This window comes from Phlebotomus papatasi, chromosome 1 (assembly GCF_024763615.1).
Source record: "Phlebotomus papatasi isolate M1 chromosome 1, Ppap_2.1, whole genome shotgun sequence".
Lineage (NCBI taxonomy): Eukaryota > Metazoa > Arthropoda > Insecta > Diptera > Psychodidae > Phlebotomus > Phlebotomus papatasi.
In genome coordinates this window covers 52,456,962-52,480,009 of record NC_077222.1, presented here as the reverse complement: position 1 = coordinate 52,480,009, position 23,048 = coordinate 52,456,962, and the positions used below count along the sequence as shown (strand labels likewise).

General features: G+C 31.5%; 2 protein-coding genes across 12 annotated transcripts in view; both read right to left on the bottom strand.

Moving 5' to 3' along the window:
• Window positions 1–23,048, bottom strand: part of LOC129806049 (prolyl 4-hydroxylase subunit alpha-1-like) — a 186,297-nt gene that overhangs the window by 56,598 nt on the left and 106,651 nt on the right. The window lies entirely within an intron of this gene.
• Window positions 1–23,048, bottom strand: part of LOC129806062 (tropomodulin) — an 85,933-nt gene that overhangs the window by 51,060 nt on the left and 11,825 nt on the right. The window contains exon 1 of one of the 11 annotated variants that reach the window (XM_055854409.1): window positions 15,721–21,572. The exons of the other annotated variants lie outside the window; for them this stretch is intronic. Within the exon in view, the coding sequence (XP_055710384.1) occupies window positions 15,721–15,777 (57 nt within the window). The 5' untranslated portion in view covers window positions 15,778–21,572. Of the gene's footprint in view, window positions 1–15,720; window positions 21,573–23,048 lie in introns of those variants that run through there. 11 annotated transcript variants of the gene reach the window in all.

Sequence of the window (23,048 nt, the reverse complement as noted above, 5' to 3'; positions counted from 1 at the left end):
TTAGACAATCAGAGTGATTTATTGGCGCTGATAAATCGGAACTCACTCGATGATCATATACTTATTTACACTTTGACTAATTGAGTTTTGGACAAAAACTAACTTAATCAGTCTATAACCGAAACAGAACCAAAATGTACCCAAATAATTTAAAAAAATACACCCTCTATTGTCTTCTTAACTTTTGACTTTGAAAACTGGTTATTTAGAAGTCTTGAAGGGTTTTTGCTTACGGATAAAATTGTCCACTTAAATAATTCTTAAAACAAAAATAAAAAGAAAGTCGACACGTTTTTGGTATATCTTAAATGCATTGTTCTTAGAAGGAAGAAAAGGGGTGGAAGAAAATAAAATTCCAATCCTTATCAATTTCTAGAAGAGAGTTATTCAAGCAATCCTTTATTTATCAGGAGCTATATCAGTATAAGTGTGCTATTCTAATGAAAACTGAACATTTTTTTTATAACTTTACTGTTCCCAAGTTCTTCTACATTATCGACTTTCCTTTTTTTGTTGGTTCCTGTCATGACTGTTTCGTAGTTTTAGAACACAACGAAAACTGGGAAACACAGTCGAGACAGGAACCAATACAAGCAAAATTTGATAATGCAGAAGCACTTGAGAACAGTAGGATACTGAAAAAAAAACATGTTCAAGAGAAATATTTCCGCCTTTCATTTTTCATTAGAATAGCTCTGTGACCTTCCACAAAGCCTGAAAAGTCATAATGTAAGGAGATCTTCTAAGAGTCCTTAAGACTAAAAGCTTGGCCCAATTAACAAAGGTGTGGTTTTTCTAAGCAACAAGCAACGGAAGTGATTGTAAAAGATATATTATTTATAAATAAATTGGTATTAATATTCAACACTAAGTAAAAATTTAAGCAAAAATATTGCTTGTTGAAAATTTACAGCGCTTAAGGTCTGAATGAAACCCATATTATTATCTTGCTCCTACAAAAATACTTTTGGCAGTGAATTTGGTTCCGGTTGTGGTCTCATCGTCTTCACAGAAAAAAAAATGTATTGGAAAACATCCCATTTTATGGCAATCAACGGCAGCAAAAGCCATGGCAATTTTCATTTTGGTAATAAGTTCTATGAACAGGCATAAATCATCAATTTTGTCAAAAGCATAGCAACTATACGTACAGCTATATACTAAAAAAAAAGTTAAATTTACACGAATCGTAAAATTAACATTTTTTCGGTGTAATTTTCGATTAACTATGTGTTAGAGTTAATTGTATTTCTTTTTCGGTCAGTATAATATTTAGTAGAGTAGTTCTATCATTTTTTTCAACGTAACTTTTACACTTTAATGGGTTATTTTAAGTCTTTTTGAGACTTAAAATAACCCATTTTCAGAGTTAAAAGAATGTCTTTTCAAAACGTAAAATATTATGCTATTTTATACAAAGTTTTTTTTGTTCTTTTTACGCTATCATTTGCTCTTTGGAGGATAGAATTGTTTTAACTTTTTAGGTTTCTTTCTGTTTTTTTTAGTGCACAATTTACATTTGTCGTCTATCAGTGCTTACCATTTAAAACGAAACTTAATGCATATACTTTATTTAATATACAAAAGAGAATCTCAGTGGCACAATAGGCAATACTGTCGGTCATGGGCGGATGAGATCTCTGACTCGACTCTCAAAGTTGTGAGTTCGAGTCCTGCCCGGTGCGAGAAATTTAATGTCAGGAAAAGACATTTTCCTGACATTCCTGGAGACACTGCGAGGAATGCACTCCTGGATAGTCTACACATGGACTTATCAGATTCTTCCACCACGGAATACAACAGCTAACATGATTACATTGTAACAAGTATTCCGATACGATTAATAATAATATAGTTGCATTCTTTCTAGTTTGGCAACCTGAACGCAACTAATCGCTCTCCTGACAGGTCATTCTATTCAGTTAACTCTTTATGGTACCCTCCAGAATTATATAATTAAAAGGTAAGTTTTTGTTTCCCTATAGAAAGTACAAATTTAAAATTATGACTTAAAATTGCCAACATTCTTACATTTAAAGAAGTAAAATAAATCGGGATATAATTTTGTATGTTAATTTTGTAGCTGGGGAAATTCTTATTCAATACTGCACCTTTTCCATGGAATGTTTCGGAATTAATTTTGTAGGAAGTTTCTAAATACTCATCTCTCATGGGCGCAATAAAGGTGCCAAATTCACCTTCTGTTTGTACCTCAAAGCTCCAGAGAGGAAGGATATTGAAGAAAAATATTTTTGTATGAACATCCCGGAAGACACGCATAAAAGATCCATCATCTGGATCAATAACGGTTATTTGTTTTTCCAATAAAATTACCTCCTCAGAAATTAGTCATTTTGTGACGGAAAAATCCACAAGGGAATCTTACGTGAAAGTCCTTCACTGGGTAATTAGCAACTTAGTAATTAGCAATTTAGTATCTTGTTATATTGCGATCATAATTCAACGACGTAGAGCATTTTGGCAATCCTTCTTACTTTCTTCACTGCGAATTTAATTTTACTTCATCCAAGGAGAAGATGACTTTTGAAGGTGCAGCGAATGCAAATAAAATCCATTTATTGTTGAAACGGATTATAGCGTCATAATAATTCCTACGGGAGGAAATTCTTTGAGGTAGAAGGTTGCAGATTCTCCCACCCAAGGGAATATAACCATCACAGCGTTATGCGGCGCATTTTTGCAACAATCTCTATGCAATGAAATAGCACCGTGCAACCGTGTAATTGCAAAGTTATCAGTATTTTCCACATTATTTCAACTCAAGAAGAATATTTCGCGAATTTCGGTCAATGTTTTCGCTCCATTTGCTTGTCGAGCTTTGCAAAAGAATGTCATATTTAATCAACATATTTCAGCTGTGAGACAGAACAAATCTTGACAGGAAATATTAAATAGTAAACACAATAGTTTCTAGATCAAAGGATAACTTTGTAATGTCTTCTTCTTAGAATGAAATACTTTGTGTTTTGTATTGCTGGAATTCTACTACAAAAAAATATAAATCCCTCTATATATTTCGACCATTTAAAATTTCCGCTAAATCCGCTTTTCCAAGAAAACCACACCAATTCTTCAGGAAAATGGATTTGTCCCTCTAAGGAAGCTTTCCATTGAATTGTTCCCTCTCGTGACTTTTGTTGAATTCCTGCGACTACGGCGCCCGGTATACAAATAATCACTCCCTTGTAAGGGTTATTTAGTGAAATTTTTATGGTTCTCTTTCCGGATTTATACGATGTTTCGCATTAGGGGAAAGTGACCGTGCTTGATACTGCAAAATAATGTCCAAGGTTTGTGATTATTTTCTGATTAACACACAAACCGAAACGATTCTTCCACAATGACAAAAAAAATGTCTCACTTATTAGGTTCATAATCCAACCTCAAATAGTTCCTGGGAATCCTTAGATTTTCCTCAAGAAGAAAATGGAAATTCAATGGCGATTTTTATACAAGTTGGGTCCGGGGCCTTCCTGTATAATAATTGATTCGACAATTCGGAGGCCCATTTTCACTGCAAAAAATTCACCGGATACAAAAAATTGCACATCAATATTTAGACGGAACTCTAATCTATCTGCTTAAATCGTTTGTACGACTGGTTATTAGTTTTAATATCACTTTTTTGTAATTTTTCTAAGCCATGTTTTTATGACATTAGGGCGCTAGCAAAAACCATTTTTTCACTTTGAGCCCATTAAAATGTCATTCTGCAACCTTAAAATTCAGGCAACAGGGTTGAAGATTATGTCAATTGTCGATAAAATTGGAGGATTGCAATATGTGTAATTATGAAATAATCACATCTAATGATATAGTTGCCACATTAAAATTATCATTCATGGACCCTTTTTAAAATATAGGATGGACACAAGTAGAATTTATGAATTTGTTACCACCCACAAAAACAGTGTCCACCAAGTACAAATATTTTTACATAAATATTAGTACTGATGACCCCTCTATGTGCCTATGATAGTAGTTTTCGTGAACAGCGACATTAATTAAGAAATACTTATGAAATATCATGTATCGAAATTACAGTTTTGGGCCTATTTTTGATTTTTGCTTCCTGAAACTAGGAAAAAAGAGCTAGGATCCTAATTTTTTTAGGAAATGTGAGGCTTAGCACCAGCTATTGAAATATATTGCGATGAGTCATAACTATTGATTAACATAGGTAAAAAATAGTTATTATGAAGCTTGGATCGTATCAAGCATGGTCACTTTCCCCTATACGCTGTTTTGTAAATCTTTCAAAAATTTAGTAGTACTTATTAGCTTTCAAAGCTTAAAATTGAACATCTTAATATTCATTCTTTATGATTTCGCAGGGAATTTTATTGGTTTCGTCTACAGCATAAAAAGAAGAATTCATAAAGCAAAGTAAGGGAAGAGTACCCTGGATCGCAATGTTAAGAGACATGCTTCATATTTAGTTGAAAATGTTATCCTCAAAACATTATTTGGTATTTTTATGTATGCTAATTGATACATTAGTAGTCCTTTTAACTATATCTGTGCTTTTGGATTTTTAATTTTTGCAATAAATTAATAAAAAATATGTGTAATTGCAAACTTGCACTCTGTACCTCGGATCGTCAGGAATTTAATCAGGTGTCTCAGGGAAAATTGGTTTTATAAATTAAATCTGAGTTAATGCACTATACTCTTGTGATAATTAAATGGTAAAAAGTAGGTAATAATTTCTAAAAAATCATTTAATTTCGAGCAACAATGTGGTATTAACCTGACGATCCGAGGAACACTGCCGATCGCTGGTGCTCTTCCCTTACTCTATCTTCGAATATTCATGCCTTCGAACAATGTGAATTTCTTTTATTTTTCTTAAAAAACTTAAGAAAAATGCGTAAATTAATTAAATACGGTGAGGCTACGGCGAGCGTTTTATTGTCAATGTGATTCTGCCCTAAACCTAATTATTACAAAATTATCAATAATTAATAACAAATTAACTAATATTTAATAGAAATATGTAAGTCTCTTAGGAAAAAATAAAGAAAGTTCATACTATCCAAATGAATGAACGTTCAAAGGAAGAGTACTTTCTCCTATGTCCCTGCGTTAGGTCCTGTTCTTAGTATTTTATGTCTTTAAAAAAAATAATGATCGTTAGAGCCTCGGACTTCTCAGAATGTTAGATATTTATCAAATAAGCATAAAATTTGCACAAAACTTAATATAATTTAAATGTAAGTCAAAAGTAAGGACTAGCTATTTTCTGAAGCAATAAATGATAACTTAATTAATTGTAAATTTCAATAAATAAAAGCAGACGTTACTGAAGAGAAACACTTGGAGTGGTGTTTAAGTTTAAGGAAAATAAACAAAAAGAAGAGTCTCACAAATTGGTTAACTTAATTTTTATTTTGCTAAACTAAAGTGTGGCAAAAGTACATTCTCAATAACGATAATATACTTAAAAAGCTCGTATAAGACAATTTTCAAATTGACAATGACTAGGTAAGTTCTTGCAAAGGCCGATTTTCATGCCACAGCAAATGGAATCTTCCAAAAGTTTTACACAACATTCTATTTCTAAGAACAAATAGAGAGAAAATTACGTGTTTTCTCAGAATGAATTTCGTTGACCAAACTCTTACCAAAAGATCAAAATTATGTCAGGTGGGTAAATTTGAGAAAATCAATAATTACCAACAATATTATGAAAATTATTCATTAAACACTAATAGTTTCCTGGGCAACAAAAAATGCATTTCTATCGTTTCCAGGGAAATTTTCAGTCCTATTTGTGCGTAATTTCCATTGCGAAACCCTGTACATAAAAGTACAATATATGACGCGGGAGTTATTCTGAACAAAAAGGACAAAGTAAAAGCTCACCACATGACTGTTTGTATTTTCATTATTTTGTATACTTATTAGTCCATTAACAATAGCATGAAAGCAAACACTGGAAGTTATGAAATGTAATTTTATACTTGTAAAGGAAAATTTTCCTGGAAGCACATCAAACAAACTAAAATGTGAAAAATCGAAAACGCTGATATGCATTTCAAGATTTATTTATAGTTATCAATTCCAAAATTGTAAAATGATATCAAAGCTAAAGATAAGCTTTTATTATTTCATGCGAATTCTGATTTCTTTTTTCTCAATATTTAACTGAAATTTTTGTTTATTTGCCAATGTTTTTTACCGTTTTTACGCATAATTACTAAATTTAAGAGAGATACGTAATAAAAATAAAATTTATTAGAGAAATGAACTTCATAGCGAATGGTTCAAGATGTCACACAAAGAAGTTAAGAGACTTTCCGATTATCAAGTACCATTTCCAAGAAGAGAGCATAAAACTTAATATACATTTTAATCTTATTACCACACAACTGAGGATTGTCTCCATTAGCAACAATAATAATAACAATAACGATATTAATGCGGGAACTATATCTCATATAAAAGTCTTATTGGTATATTCTCATGCGATATTTCCAGAGATAGCTTTATTTTACTACTAAAACCTTCCAGATTAATTTAAATTTACTTAGCAAGGAATCACATTGTCGTAAATTTTTGGAAATTTTAAAATTTTAATAAAGAAAACAATCAATGGTAAAGACTTCCAGATTGGAGAATACCCGAACTCATAATTTAGACAATATGCATCTTATTTCTTTAGTTACATTCACATGTTTAACCAGATAATAACCAATTTGAATTGATTTTTAGGTTATTTAAAATATTCCCCAAAATAGTGTAGAAGTAGGACACCTTTAAGTGGGGGCACATTTGAAATAGAGATTTACAAAACCAATTATTATCCGTGAGACACCTGATTAAATTTATGATAATCCGAGGTACAGTACAAATGGACAAAAAAAAGTTAAATGGATCAATGGGATCAATAATTAGTATATATTGCAGAAATACCAAACAGCGTTTTAAGAGTTTTAGGGGTTTTATTTTCAACTAAAAATGGTGCATGTTTCTTTTTCTTAACGTTGCGATCCCTGGTGCTCGTCTCTTATTACTAATTAATTATGGAGTGAGAAGAAATTCATGACTTATAAGTGATTATAAGTGGTTTAAACTTGACCTGAGTTCTTAGGTCCTTTCAAAGAAACGTAGCTCGTCTCATATGCACGAAATGTCCGCTTATGTAACATCTAAAACATTTCCAAAAATTATAAAAAAAAAGTCACAAAATGATTTTTCAAACATCTCATTCCTTAGAAATAGTCTTACTCGCTTTACAAAATAAATATAAGGGGAAATTTAAAAAATTAAAGATAATATAATTGATTTTACTATTTGAAAAATTTAGTTCCTGGAGGGATGGAAGATGAAAATTTGAAGGAGATAAAAAAAGGAGGAAAGAAAAATATTGCTCATTCTATGAAGTTCAGGTAATGATTATGCAACTTTTTTATCCTTTTGTTCATCAGTGTGCATCGGTTTAAAAGCCAAACGAGTAGGGTAGGGGTAATTTTGGGTTATTTGGAATAGAACTCAGTTTGGAATTCTTAAATTTTCTCTATCTTTTATATGAGCCAAAGAAAATGGGAACCATGAAGAAGGAAGTACTCTTAATTTTAGAGCTTGTACTTCTTTGTCGTCTGCTTCTTCTCATTGCTTTATATGATGCAATAAAAACACACGAAAATTCAAATTTACGTCTAATTCGAAATTATCCCATTGTGCCCTATAGATACCAATTTTGTGTTTTTAATTAAGCTTTCACCTCCGACAATCCTTTAGAACTTTAGAATGGTCAAACTTAAGGAAATTGTATTTATTAGAAATTGCACAATTTGTGATTGATCAATCAATTTGCCTGTTCAGATTGCTTATCATATTCGAAATTAAGGATGTTATAGACATTCCTGCTGTGGATATTGGGTCAATTCATGAAGATTTCCTGTAGTTCAGTAAATCATCTGAAGCTGTGATTATGAAAGAATCACAGTTCGAATATACCTTCAGACTCTGAATAGAATGGTGGCATAACTTGTAGCCAATACTATAATTAAGGTATTCTCGAAGAATACCATTTCTGTCTTCTTAAAACAATAATTAAAAAGAATCACACAATGAAAAGCATTTTGCTTAATTTTACATAAAATAAAACGTTTAAAGTTTATATTGATTTTCAATAATAACGTAATTGAAAGTTAAGTCGACTTAGAATTGTATTACTCTGAGAGGTATGTTGTTCCTGGGGCCGAGATCTCACAACTGTAAATATTTTGTAAGAAATTTGAGAGTAATGACTACCCCTTTTGAGAAGTAATGATGTTCACAGAAAATTTAATATTTGTAATTTTGAATAAATAAATTAATTGAATTGAATTAAAATAGTGTAAGTCGTATATAAACAAAATAGATTAATCATTATTTATTTTGAATAATGGCAAATGAACTACTTTGTAAACAAGGATGCAAATGTTCCTGAGAACGGGGCCTATACGGGTTTCAGCCATAAGGCTAAACCCGCTAAACCTTATTGTTTAACTGCTTCCTTCTTCTTCTTTCGTATGACAATAACAACCCTGAGAAAAAAAAGAGGGTGCGATTAACATTTTTCCTCATAAATTTAACACTTTTTAGGTGTAAAAATATATCAACATTTCTTAATGTATTTTTACAACTTATTAAGGGTAAAAATTAACATGAAAAAGGGTACATTTTACCCCTAATACATCTGAAAAGGGTAATATTTACACCGATTTCGGATCAATGCTGCAGGGTAAAATTAACATTTCCGGAATGTTATTTTAACTTTTTCGGTTTTCTCTTAGTGAACAATACATCAAAGAGAGAGAATTACAAAACATAAGAACAGATAGCCTTTTTGAGTTGTCATAAACTTAAATATAATTTCTGTAAGTAGCCATGGGTCGCTGGAAACTACCAACTCCACCCAAATGGTAAATTTGGCACTGTTAGAACAAATGAATGTTCCTTAAAGATTTTCCGGTAGTGTCTGTCTAAACCCCACTTTTTGGATACCTATGCATAATTGAAGTAAATAAGGGTAAAACATAATGACTTCCGGGTTATATAAGCCCAATTTGCATGGTCACTTCCCATTTGTTTTATTTATAATACTAACATAGACAATTTTTAACCAATAAAACGGATAAAAAAGACATTTTGCTTCATAAAATGGGTACCAAACATGGCGTAGGCTATATAACCAGTAACTAGACTACACATCCCTGCTTCATTCTGCATTAAAATTACCAATTGGGAAATTATTTCAAGTATACTACCAAGAACAAGCTTAATTTGGTCAGAAATTTACTTTCTGCGAATTCTACACCGATCTACACGGTTGTCCAACCTACAAAATCGATCAAAACCGGTAACCTAACTAAATATCAGTTTCAAAACAAATAGATAAGCCCTGAACTTTTTGATTTAAAAACCATCGATGAGACTATTTCGTATTAATCCTAGTCAAAATTTTACTACAGTTGATCAGTCTTTCCTAAAGTTCTAGGCAAATTTATGCTAAGTGTGGCCTCAAGTTCCGTCTCCATCCTACTAGTCCGCAGCTCATCGAGACGGTGGTATTATTTTGGGTGTTGGGATTTAGGAAAAAGTGCAATGAACTATTCACTTTCCTGCCCAAAATAGAGGGTATATGTCGGAAGTGGGAATTTCAAGTGACAGACATCACGAATGGTCTGCGATACACCGTGTAATATTTAGAAATGTTTAAAAATGATGAGTTATACTGTTTAGTTTTTGAGTATAATTAACCCAGATTCACAAATCGACACAATGTTCACCAGATATTTGGTGTGGAATTTGGTTCGGGTTGAAAATGGAAAAATATATGGAATTTTGAAAAAAAGTTTTTGAGAGAAAACTTTTTCACGTGTGGTAGGAATTAGTTGAGAGAAGAATGTATATATGTAACTCTTACTATATGTATGTGACTGTCAGTTGGGAAAAAAATATAGGAAACGTACGATAAAAATAGATTGTATTTGGAAGAAGAAAAAGTGTACTTTTATTTTGAAAATTAGTCAATACTCTTTAGTTCCAAGAATCGATTTTTGCCCCATAGAAATCCATATGGCCTCTTGTATTTTTAGTAGAAATGAAATTAATTTACTCTCTGGCCTCAATGACTTCACATTCGATTTGTCCATTGCCCTCCTTCCCCCCCAGAAAAGCATCTTTTCTATCCATAAACATTTTCTTGTATATCATGGGAATGATGTTTAGAAGTTTAGATCATCGTGTGAGAAATTGCGATCAAAGACTGATCACGTTGACAAATTCCTCAGCATAAATAAATCTTGTCTGTTTTTCTTCCTTCACAATTGCTCGATGGCATTGAAGGAGTTCATCGTGGCACTTGTAAATTCTGTTCTTAAATATAGAAACGCGTGGAGTTTTCCCAAGATTAGATTTTTATACTAGAAAATAAATATGAAATGTGTGGATTTGTCTTTTTGAGACTTTGGATGGGAAAGAATTTACAGAATGCTTGAACTTGCGCATTGGAAAAAATCTAAAATGATAATTTTTGGTTCATTTTTGCACCAGATCACTGCAAAGTTACATGAAAATGTAATTATAACATTTTAACTAACAACGCATAATCAATTAATATAATGCGTTTATTATGTGAAGTTAAACGCGTTAACGTAAATAAAATTTTCACAATCAAAAATTAAATAAAAATAATAATTCATTTGAAAAATTATATTACTGGTTTTAAAATTAATTATGGCTTTTAGAATTTGCAGAGGATATACAAATATCAAGAAGTAATTATTGTTAAAATTTAAAATTTACAAAATTTTACTAAAATTTGATAACTTTGGGTAAAAGAAAAAGATTGAGTAGATAAAAAATCGTCGGTTAGATCAGCAAATGTGCTAACTGCGATTGTTTTGTGTCTAAATCTTTTTGACTGTCGCACTCACTGTGCAGACAGAAATTTAATTGAATTCTATGATAATGTTACATTTGGAAAAAATATTTAATTTAAAATTGTTTACTTTAAAGTTGTTGAATTTTTGTATGTAAACTCAAAAATTATTGAATTTTAATTTCATTTTCTTTTATTTTAGCTTTTTCGTCTTTAGATATTTGTAATGTTTTTTCCTGTACTCGGGATCCTCCCTAATGCGAGATAATTACATCTGATGGTCGGATCTTCACGATTTACTTATTATGCACATAAATATTTGATGTTCTATATACCTTTTGCCCAATGAAAAGCATCTCGACTGAAGTATATGTCTTAAATGGAAATTCAACAATTTTTACACCACTTTTGTTTAAAAATTCAACAACTTTTGTCTGCAAATTCAACAACTTTTGTTGAAATACACAATAGTAGTGTGAAAAATTATGATCAAACTATAATAGTGTTAATTTCTGATCATGTGATAAAAAATACCATAAAGTTGCGTATTTTTTCACACAATAATAATGTGAAAAACAATAATCATACTATTATTGTAGTAATTTTTAGAAATTTTTCAACAGTTTTAAATTACAAAACATTGTTAAAATTTTTTTATGACTATAATAGCAAGAAATTTTACACAGATCGAAATTAAATAATTAATTTATCCGATTTCACACTAGTGTTAAAATTTTACTCATTTTCAAATTAAACAACGTTGTTGAAAATTTTTCAACTATAATAGTGGTAATTTTCAATCACGTGACAATAAATTGCCAAATTATTGTGCATTTTTTTAAACATTTTTAAATTAAACAACTAAAATAGTCGATTTTGCACTATTATAGAAGTATAATTTTACAATTTTTATTACTGTGTACGCGAGTAAATGGTAAGAAAAAGTTACATTGTTCTTTGCGAAAATGAGTAAAAACCTTTACATAACAATAACGTAATAATTTCGAGAAGAAATTTGCAACAAGAATAGCGTGCTTATTGTAACGAGTAGGGGAATTTTGTAACAATATGACAATGTCATATGACAAATTTAATTTTTTATGTGGTAAATTCGGATAAACTAATTATAAATGCGACTCGTATCAGTTACTGAGAAGTTCACAGAACTGCTTACAATAACCATTAGGTGCTAAATAGTCTTTATGGTTGTCCCACTCCAAAATTTAGTATGAAAATTTGTCATATGACATTGTCATACAATTACAGAATTCCCCTACAAATGGCACGTGTACAAAAGTTTCATTGTTATACGATTTTTTGCCTATTTATAAATGAAGCTAGGCCTTCAAATTATTTTGTTTATATCCATATTTATATATTGTCTTTCCAAATTACATCATCTTGCTTAAAACCCAGTTTCATTTAGAAATATGCGAAAAAATCATATAACAATCTAGCCCCACAACTCAAAGTAGTCCCACCTCCCCTTAGCTGTGATATTTTGAGATTTCTTTAAATTTAAATAATAGCGTCAAAGGAACACTTATTAGAATTTAAAAAAATTGTATCATGACCTATTGTCACGCTATTTTCTACCATTGGGATATAAAATTTTGACCCTCTTATCCTTGTAGGAACAGATAAATAAATTTTAATTTTCGGCAGAATTGTCAAAAGATATTCCCTGCCTAACAGGTGTTCGTTTCTTTTACCCTATGAAAAAATGTTTGAATATACCATTCCCCATTAAGGGGTTATGTGGCTCACACAGACTAAAAAAACAATTTCTTTTCTTTACATATTTTTTTTTAATATAAAAAAATTTAATTCGGCTTTTTATGCATAGAAAAAAAAACATTTCAAATTATATTTTCTGAAAATTTTATTTCAATTATTTTAAAAATTCAGCCGTTGGAACTTAATTTTTTCGGATGGTTTAAAAAAAAATATTTTGCAGTCGACAAGATTTTTCACAGAGTATTCATCTGACATCAAAAAAAACTTTCCTGTTAGCTAGCTCATGAGTTAGGGGGAAGTGGGGTGCCTTTGAATTAAAGTAGATTTAACATATGTTTTTTTTCTCCTATTAAATTTACCTTCGTAATTGGTTTGTGGAACAAAATTATCATATAATTTTGTTCCATGTTAGGTCCAGTTCCATTTAAAAATAGAAGAAAAAGGCTATATTTTAATAGTTGTCAAATTCAAAGGCGCCCCACTTCCCTCTAAACTCGTACCTGAATTGTAGAATTTTTTTATGCCTTGATCATAACTTATTTGACAAGACAAAACGTGGTGTAAAATGCGCGGAAAATTACATTTTTATTTGTATTTAATTCTATTAAAAATTAAAATTTCATTTAAAATAAATATACCGTTCAAGTACGAGCTTAATTCATCATATAATACGAAATATTTAGCTTTTTGATTTCAAATTAATATATTCTTAGAAATCTTGTCCACTGCAGAGTAATTTTCCTCAAAAAATACCTTAAAAGCTTTAAAATATTTGATAAGATTTATTGTAAAACAACATGAATTAAATAATTTTTCATTGTGGTATAATAAAATCGGTATTTATTTAAAATTTCCTCCATAACTTCTGAAACATCTTACAGCTTTATGAATGTCATTAATTACAAAAAATGCACTCTGAATTGCGTACGAAATTAAAAAGATGAAAAACCACCAAGGAAAAAATGTATTTCCATAAAAACATCTCGGAGTAAATTAATTTTTCATAAAATTACACAAAATGTACTCAAATTTTTGCGAAAAAATCTGGAAAAATATCACTGGTTGGTATTTAAACGCTCGCTGATTTAATTAAATATATCTCTTGTGAACTTGAAGAGGTCACGGATTTTTTGCATTTTAATATATGTTTTTTATTATTTTAACAGAAAATTAAGACACGACGTAGAAGGGAGAATGGAGTTATTTTAGACAACTGAAGTCTTTCTTCGAGACTCTTCCCTGACATTCTTTGCCAAATCTTTAAGAATCAATATTAAAGCTAAGAAAATCTACCGTGTTTCTCTTGCTTACACCAAAATACCTCAATCTCTTGTACATAAATACAATTAACATTGAACTAAAGTTCGTAAAATTCACACAATAAACCAAAATTCATGGACACCATGAGCTGCTGGCTCAATTGTACGCACCACATCATTTCCAAATCTCGCAACCCCGAGAGTAATACAGGCTTCAGACCTAAGACTTAGCCATCTGGCTTAACTCCTCTAATTCCTAATCAGGCACGATATTTTAGGAAATTATTGTTTAGAATTAGATGTTGAGGCCAAATGATCCATTAGATTTTGAAAAATCATTAAAATTGCTTGTTATTTAGATTTTTGAGGCCTTCGGGAACTGGGCTAAACCTCCAGTCTGAAGCCGGCATAAGAGCGGCTTCAGAGTAGAAGTTTAGCCCAGTTCCTGAATGTCTCAAAATCTTAAATTGCGAGCAATTTTATTGCTTTCTGGGAGCCTTTGGTCATTTGTCCTTAATAATCCAATCCTAAGATAAATTTTTCCAAAAAATCATATTTGATAAGAAATTAGAGTAGTTATTGTAGAACAGCGCTCAACGGCTCTATTTGAATTTAAAAATAGTCCCCTATAGAGTAGTATTATAGTCACCTTCGTATCTATGCTCGCTGGGATAGAAGTCGTTACTTTAGGTGTAACGTCTTGAGGAGGGCTATGCGCATGTCTATTCCTTTCAGTCTCTCGCCGGTCGTCAACGAGTGCGTTTGGGGTTGCGCTGGGGTTAGCCCTCCAATGGGTAACTATAATTCTCCCGCGAGTTCTAGAATACACGTTGGTGACTCGGTCGCGATTTAATTAATAATCATCCGGTTTAATTGGGTTTTCTACATTATGCCATTTGGCTAAGTCTTAGGTCTGAAGCCCGTAAAAGTCAGGTGAAGCTGTGTTAGCTTGTTCGTTTTGCGGAAAATATTCGAATTGCATTTCAGTTAGCAAATTCGACTACAATAGGTTATGAACGGATTCATTACCGGTTTATAACCGATTGAATTTGGGTCAAGCATCCAAGCTCAAGGAATTCCAAGATCTATCCAATGAGTTAAACATGATACTATTCGGTTAAAAAATATGCTGTCTAGAGCCTTTTAAATCTTTGATCTTGAAAAAACGCTATTAGGAATAATTCAACGGTATTTTCATTATAAGGACAAAATATCCGCCTAAAAGGCTCTAAAGTGCAACTTATTTTGGACAAGTTTGAATTCGTTGAAAAGGTCTCACAATCCTTGAGAAATCCGAGCTGGTCCAAATAAAATAATTTTTGGCAGAACAAAAATTGTTATTTAAACCACTTTTTGCGTGATTTAAAAATCAATTGAAATCGGTTGTAGACCGGTAAGCTTTAGCTTAGCCGTTTAAGGACGAGTGGCACGCTGTGTGCCACAAAAACAATTTTTTGACTAGGGGAATGTAGGTAGGGTTCGCACGTGTGAGCTTCCAAACTATGGGAATTTTCTCTTTGTTTGCAAAGAGTTGGTTCCGTATTTCTCAGCCATAAGTTAAGTATTTATGAACCTTATCTTCATTGCAAATCTTTGATCATTGCAAAAATAGGCAGCCAAGCCCCTTTTTCCTAAGTGCTAGGATCACAAATAGAAAATTGGCTCAAAATGGGTAATTTTGATGGCGTAAAAATTTCTTTTTTGTGACGTTAATCTTCCGTTTTGGTGAAAAAATGTTTCTGGGGTATATTTTGCGTTGTCTCAAGTTTGTGCAATAAAAAAAATGGGGTGAAATGTGAACAAATAAGTTCTGGTACATCATATACGAACCTTTTGGATTGTTTTTCTCGTGGTTGTTTCTCGTCTCCATTGTGTCATATATTCCATCTTGATGATAAATGATTGTTAATCTTGGTGCAACCACGGTAATGTGTCGAGAAGGTGACATTAATTTCTTCACTTTAACTGAGAAAAATTTCTTTCTATTTCACTCAATCGCCACACCCATATTATGCAACTTCCATTTAATCCCCTCACTGGTGGTATCCTCTCATTCACCACTTAAATATGCCTATTTATGCATTGACCCATCTATTCTGGACAAACTCATTCAATTTTGAATTGTATGGCTGTGTGACCTCGGAAAATTCCAAATGCAAAATTTTCCCTATATCCAGGCCAATGAAGTGCTTGCATATAAATTAGGTAATTCACAGTTGAGGCAAAAATTTTAGCACAATGTTAAATTTGTTGGTTAATCCCTGGCGGAAAAACCGATCAAAAAGAGACACTAAACTTGAGAGAGTGATTCTTTTTTGTCTTGTGGCTATGTCTCCACCCACATCCGAAGAGGGTCACTTTTAGAACTTTAATTACACGCTCCTGGCACAAAAAAGTTATTTCTCACACAATATACATTTGCATATTATCCATCTGGGAGAGGATATCGCTGTAATCCTGGGAGATTTTCTTTTCTATAGAACTGTGACAATTTTTTTTTATTTAATTGATCACTCGGATTTAATATTTTTTTCCAGGCTGGAATTTCACCGGTATTCCTATGATACGCTATTATTTTTTTTTTCAAATACTGAACTTTGGATTAACAGTAGAAAGATTAAAAACGAATTGTCCAATCTTGAGTCCTTGCACCTTCCACACTCGAAGTCACACTGAAGTCATTTATTAACCGTGTACCGCGATGGCTTGAGTGTATCCATGTGAGTATTCTTGGTGAGTTTCGCATATTAATAAAACGCGCTTTAAAATTTTCGTGAAACGGCTGAAAAGCCAAAAAGAAAAATAAACACACAGGAGAGGTTGGTTGGCTCTCTTCTTATTGGAAGTTAAAGTGAATGGATCACACCAAGTGTGAAAAACGGTCGAGAATGTAGATGTATTCGATTAGCCACCACGACATAAATTTTCCCTCCTTTTACTAATCACGAAAAGTGCCAGTGTGAAATTCACCCATTAATATTTTTACAAGTCAACAACTGACTAGAAAAAAAAAACGAAAGAAAAGCATTTTGCCTCGTTTTTCGCCCATTTCTTTCTCTTTCTGCCCCCAAAACATTTTTACTTCCGAAAATAATTACTGCTGTTTTCGTTATAATGTGTACAATTTTCTTTCTCACCTAAGATCATTGCTTTGGCAAGTTCTGGAAATTTACGGCTTTATCCAAAGGAAAATTCTAATTAAACATTAAACCTTGCATCCTGCCGAAATGCCGTGATTCTAACTGATACTGCATGGATTCAGTATAGTAACTCTTTTAAGGTGAAAGTGGTAAAAGTTGGAAAACTTAAAAATATAAATAAAAATAAGAACCCGGCTAATTTATTGAATTAGACAGAAAACTAGTATACAATAGCAGTTTTATTTTCGGTTATGCTTTAGTAAAAGGCAATAAATAGTAAAGAAAATGTAAACATTCAAAGTAGATAAATTTATTGGAAATAAAATTGGATACTTCGTTAATCCGGCAATAAATTAAACAAAAAAAATCGACTTGGGTTTGGGATTTATTCCTCACACTCTCACACACTTCTGAATCTTTTCACTATTATGTAAGGATTTAATTAAATAGGACGTACGTCGTGTTTGACAATTGTTAACCCCGTTAAAGCTTTAACATTTATATTTGTTTGCAAGTGAAAAATTCAGCGAAATCATGTTTATTTTCTTGGAAAACTAAGTTAATTTTCACGCATCTTACTCCAAAAATATATTGTAAAAATTAACGTAACACAGATGATTCCAATTTACCAATTACTAATTTACTAATTTACTTAATTTACCGTTTTCAATCAATATATCACTATTTTCATAGAGTGAATATTTGAACATATTTATTGATCATTTGAAGCAAATGCACAATCACTACAGCAATCTACTGCAGTCTTTACTAATCAGCTAGTGAAACGCGTCTCAAAAACGTAGTAAAACAGATTTTCTTTAATTTAAGCGTTCTTTTCTTATAGTTTTTTAGTGCATGGGAAGTGTTATAACCAGTTCTCCAAGCCTGGATGAATCTTCTAGCAATTAAATAGAGTCAATATTGTTCCACTACGAAGACTACTCCTAGTGAGTCTAAATTATTTTCTGTCATGAGTGATTTGAGATTTTTTGCTGGTGGAGTATCTCTTAAACTTTTTTTACTGTCTCTTTACTGTAAATCACAAAGAAAATTGTTCTTCCACTAAAACAAAAGCATATTATTCTTCTATTTTTTGGTGAGTATCATAAAAAATGACACTTATATTATTTTATAAGGATGTAGGAGGGGCCGGACTAGAATTAATCAGCAGTAGACTTACACAGTAGTGAGGTATTATAGTTTTTTTTTAGAATTAATATTGAACAAACTACTATTTATTCAGAGCATTTATTTAGACCTTCTTTCCTATCCACTGATATATTTATCAATCTAATTTATGAAAGTTTTTCCCAAATTAAAGCAAGTTAGAAATAAGACCAGAAGTTGATCGTTTAACATGAGAAGCACCTTAAGATTTTATTCAATTTATTTATTTCCCATAATTGTGTCTAGGTTGCGCCTACCGCCGACTCATCATTTTCGGTCTCCCCGGGGTAAACCGCAGAAACCCTGGTTCAGTAGACCGCATGAGTCAACTCTTATAATCGAGCTAATCTAAATATCACAGCCCCTAATATGATATAATGTTTATATAATTTTAATAAAAAGTTTGAGCAGACTTAATTGGCCTATATGGGAGAATTCTGTAACAGTATGACAATGTCATACGACAAATTAAATTTTTTTATATAGTAAATTCAGGAAAACTATTCGAAAATGCAAATTAATATTAATCACTGAGAGCTCTGTATAGCTCTTTACAATCGTAACCGACTTTTAATGCTATCCTGTAGGGGAATTCTGTAACAGTATGACAATATCATATGACAAATTTTCATGGTAAATTCTGGAATAGGACAACATTAAAACGCAAAGAGCATGGCCATTGTTAGCTGCTCTGTGAAGTTTCCAACAAGTAATTTGAGTTGGGTTTTTATTTAGGTTATACGAAATTTCCACACGAAAAATTCAAATTTACTCATTTGATATTGTCATACAGTTACAGAATTCCCCTACTGATCCACCATTTAATTACGTTTCATAACATCGTCACTTGACTTCATCATGTTTTTTTTTATAGAATCCTTCTGGTAAGAAAAGTGAAGAGACAAAAAGTGCAGAATGTGCGATTAAGTGACAATGAGGTTCATAAAAGGGCGTATTGTTGCCACTGAATTCAGCTAGGAAGAGAAAATTATTCGAAAAAATAGGGATGGAAACTTAAGAAACTTAAATAAATAGATAATAACTTAAGATTAAAAATGAAAAGAAGCAAGAGACTCAAGATTTAGTCAAAAATAAACAAAGAAAGGCTTTTGGCGTAGTGCATTAAATAGTGTTTTTACAAGGGTATCGATTAATTGATTTCTTTTTTAATTAGCAGTATTCGTTCCGTAGTACCTATTCTTTCAAGGATTTACAAATTTAGTTAGATATTATAAACTAATTTTGACATATAATATTTATTCTTTAATCAAAATTGATTTACGCTCCTACAGTTATTTAAAATTTAAGATTTTCTATTGACTGTGTATAAGTTCTGCAAGTACTTAAAACTTTTTGCACAATAGATTTATAATAATTTAAAATGAAAAAGTATCGCGGCGTGGAAGGCACACTGAGAAAAAACAGGGTGCGATTAACTTTTTTTCCTCATAACTTTAACACTTTTTAGGTGTAAAAATATATCAACATTTTTAAGGTTAATTCTACACATTTTTAAGGGTAAAATTAACATAGAAAAGGGTTACTTTAAGCCCCAATACACCAAAAAATGGTAATATTTACACCGATTTTGGATCAAAACCGCAAACTAAAATTAACATTTCCGGAATGTTATTTTAACTCTTTCGGATTTCTCTCAGTGCAGAATAAACCCTTTTCTAGTTTGAATTTTATTCCTTGGCGATAATTCAAGGATTGAAAACTTTATTTTATAACTTTGTACTCTATAATTTTCTAAAATTATTCATGCACAAACATCAAAATTATTTAATACTTTTAATACTAAATTATTCTGTCTGAAACTTGATAGATGACAAGGCAAGGTCGAGTGACCTGCCGGAAGTATGTATTTAAATTTACAAGACATAACATTTTCATGGATCGCAAAAACCATGAATCATTTTTGCAAAGTTTCAGATTTAGATCTAGACATTGCTTATATACATATAAATAGCAGTATACCTTATTGGGTTGCTGGCTATAACTGTGAAAATTCACAAAATATAAATCTGTGCTAAAAAGGCGAAAATAGCGAATGATTTTCCACAATCCGGTGCGGAAAATTTCGTTTATACATCTGAGCAGCATTTGTCAGATGATCATCCACCACTAATGGTATTTGTTAATAAATTCAGGAGTGATTCTGAAATACTGCTGATAAATATTGGAGGAGGCAATTTACCACCTGTTTTTATTTATTTATGAATAACATTTTTATTTATCGACCGTCGGAAGATTTTCTAATATTTCTGTCCATCTCAGGCGACACAAAGAAAAGAAAAAAAACTTCTTCGCAGTGAAAGCTCATATAAGTGAATTCATTCTTTAATGTACCAGTTTAATATCTGTGTAGTTGGCTCAAACTCTCCACAATCTCATCTATTTTTAATTGTTGAACTAATTTTAGCTTTTGTGCGTGTTATTCTCTACTCCTATAGCTTTTACTTGAATAATATACGATGACAAGAAGCAGTATTGAAGTCATACATTTAACTATACAACTTTAAATTTACAGGAAAACATTTCCATCGTCTTTATTAATGTTATGCATAGCAAATGCATATTATAAAATATGTCTATACTTTGGGAAAATTTCTTCAAGTATTCTGCAAGATATACTTTTCTTGTGGGAGAATTGTTTTATCTTAAAGAAAAAGCTTTTTTTCTCTCTTTCAAAATCTAATGCAAGAATCTCTCTTGTATTTTTCTGAAGAATTCTCGTCAACAATCCTCCTTGAGATGCTCCTCTAAGAACACGTAAATATACCCCATTCTCAATCAAGATAATAAGGACTTAACCATCGAGAAATTGTTAGAAGGAATACTTATACACACTTTGTATTATATGGTTTTTGATGATAGCTCTTTCGTGTTGATAATTTATTTTTATTTACGGTAGCCGACAATCAAAATTCCTTGGTTCAAGGTAAGAAGCGATCACATATTTTTGTGTAGTCAACAGTCGCACTCCTAAATATTTGTTCAAATTGTAACTCATAAAAATCTGCAAAACATTTTAAACATTTGAAACCAATGAAAGTGAAAGCAGACGCACGCATTAAGATGAAATTAAGAACATGTTTTCTATGGTGATTGATAACATCTCCAATACATTCTAAAGTCCGTCAAAAATTTTTGTTTTTAAACTGGATGAACAAAATCTTCCTCATATTTCATTTTTGTTATTAAGTATCACGTAACTATATATTTTACAGTTAAGAAACTTCTATATGGTGAAAAGTAATTAATTTTATTTTAAACTGGAGTATTTTATTAGCTTGCCTTAATCGCCCTTGAAAAACTAACATATGTTAACCGTGTTCATAATCAATCTGCGTATATTCTAAGGATTTCTCAATACATCGTTAAACAGTCTTCATACTTAAGATGTTAAGCCACATTAAACCACAAGTAATTAAGCCACATGGCTTAATTGCTTTAATTTTTGATAGTCAAAGTTTTTGGATAATAGGACAGGACAGTATCTTAATCCATTAAGGAAGAATGGAACACCGGTATCCCAAAAATAAGAACTAATTTTTCGGACTATTTATAGGACAAAACAACTTTCTATACTCTATAGTAAAAAAAAGTTTTTGTTTTTGAGATATCGGTGTCTCACTTGTCCTTAAATGGTTGACGATCGTTGATATATCACATTTTGAAAAATCACTGCAATCTCGTACCTTTTATAAATTCAAGCCTTTCAGGAACTAGGCCACACCTTAATCTCGAATTTAAAAACTATTATACGAATTTCAAACTGGATGTTAAGCCTAGCTTTCCCAAATCACTTGAAATTTTTAAAAACAAGAAATTTTAATGGTTTTTCAAAATTTAATATAGGGGAAAGTGTCCATGCTTGATACCATTGGAAGCTTCGTATTGACTAAATTTTTCCTATGTTTCTCAATAAACGTGACTCCGCAATATATTTTAAAAACTGGCCACTTTCCCATAGTTTTTAAAATATGGTTGCGATGAGTCATATATATATTTTAAAACATCGAAAATTTAATCATTACCAAGCTTCCAATGGTATCGAGAATGGACAGTTTCCCCTATGTGGATTCTTGATCTATAATCTTAAATCAAAAATTTTTTAAAAGTCTTCTCGGTCTCGCATGATTAGAAATCAGAGAAGTTAAGCTATATGACTAGACTCTAGGCGATCTGAAGCTTGTATAATACGGGTTGTAGACCTATGTTTATTTATATGAGTTAACTGGTTTACTCACTTAAAACACGAAATTTTTGGGAGAATTTCCGATTAGGATTGTTGATTGAGGAAATAATTTGTCAGGGTTTTTAAAAACAATTTACTTTTTGTTTGGAATTCATGACATTCAAGAAGTTGGTTAAATGCAAGGTTAAATGTCTGATCTGAAGAACGAATAAAAGCCTATTAGTCTTAAGTATTAGTCGAAAGATGGCTTACCGTAATTATGATCAAAATTTTTTGATTAATTTTGAAAGCCACTCGCCGGGGACTCGGTGCTGAAAGATTGCTTTGGGGCTCTTACTGCTAGGCAATACGGGCTTCAGACCGTATTGCCTATTCAGGCTTAGCCATCTGGCTTAACTCCTCTGATTCCTTATCAGGCACAATTTTTTTTAGGAAATTATTGTTTAGGATTGGATATTAAGGCCAAATGATCCATTAAATTTTGAAAAATCAATAAAATTGCTTGTTATTTAGATTTTTGAGACATTCTGGAACTGAACTAAACCTCCAGTCAGAAAGAGGCATAACTGTCATAAGTCTTTAGTGAGTGAGCATAAATTGCCATGGACAGTTTACTCCTCATGAAGTAAAAAATGAGTGGCAACTTC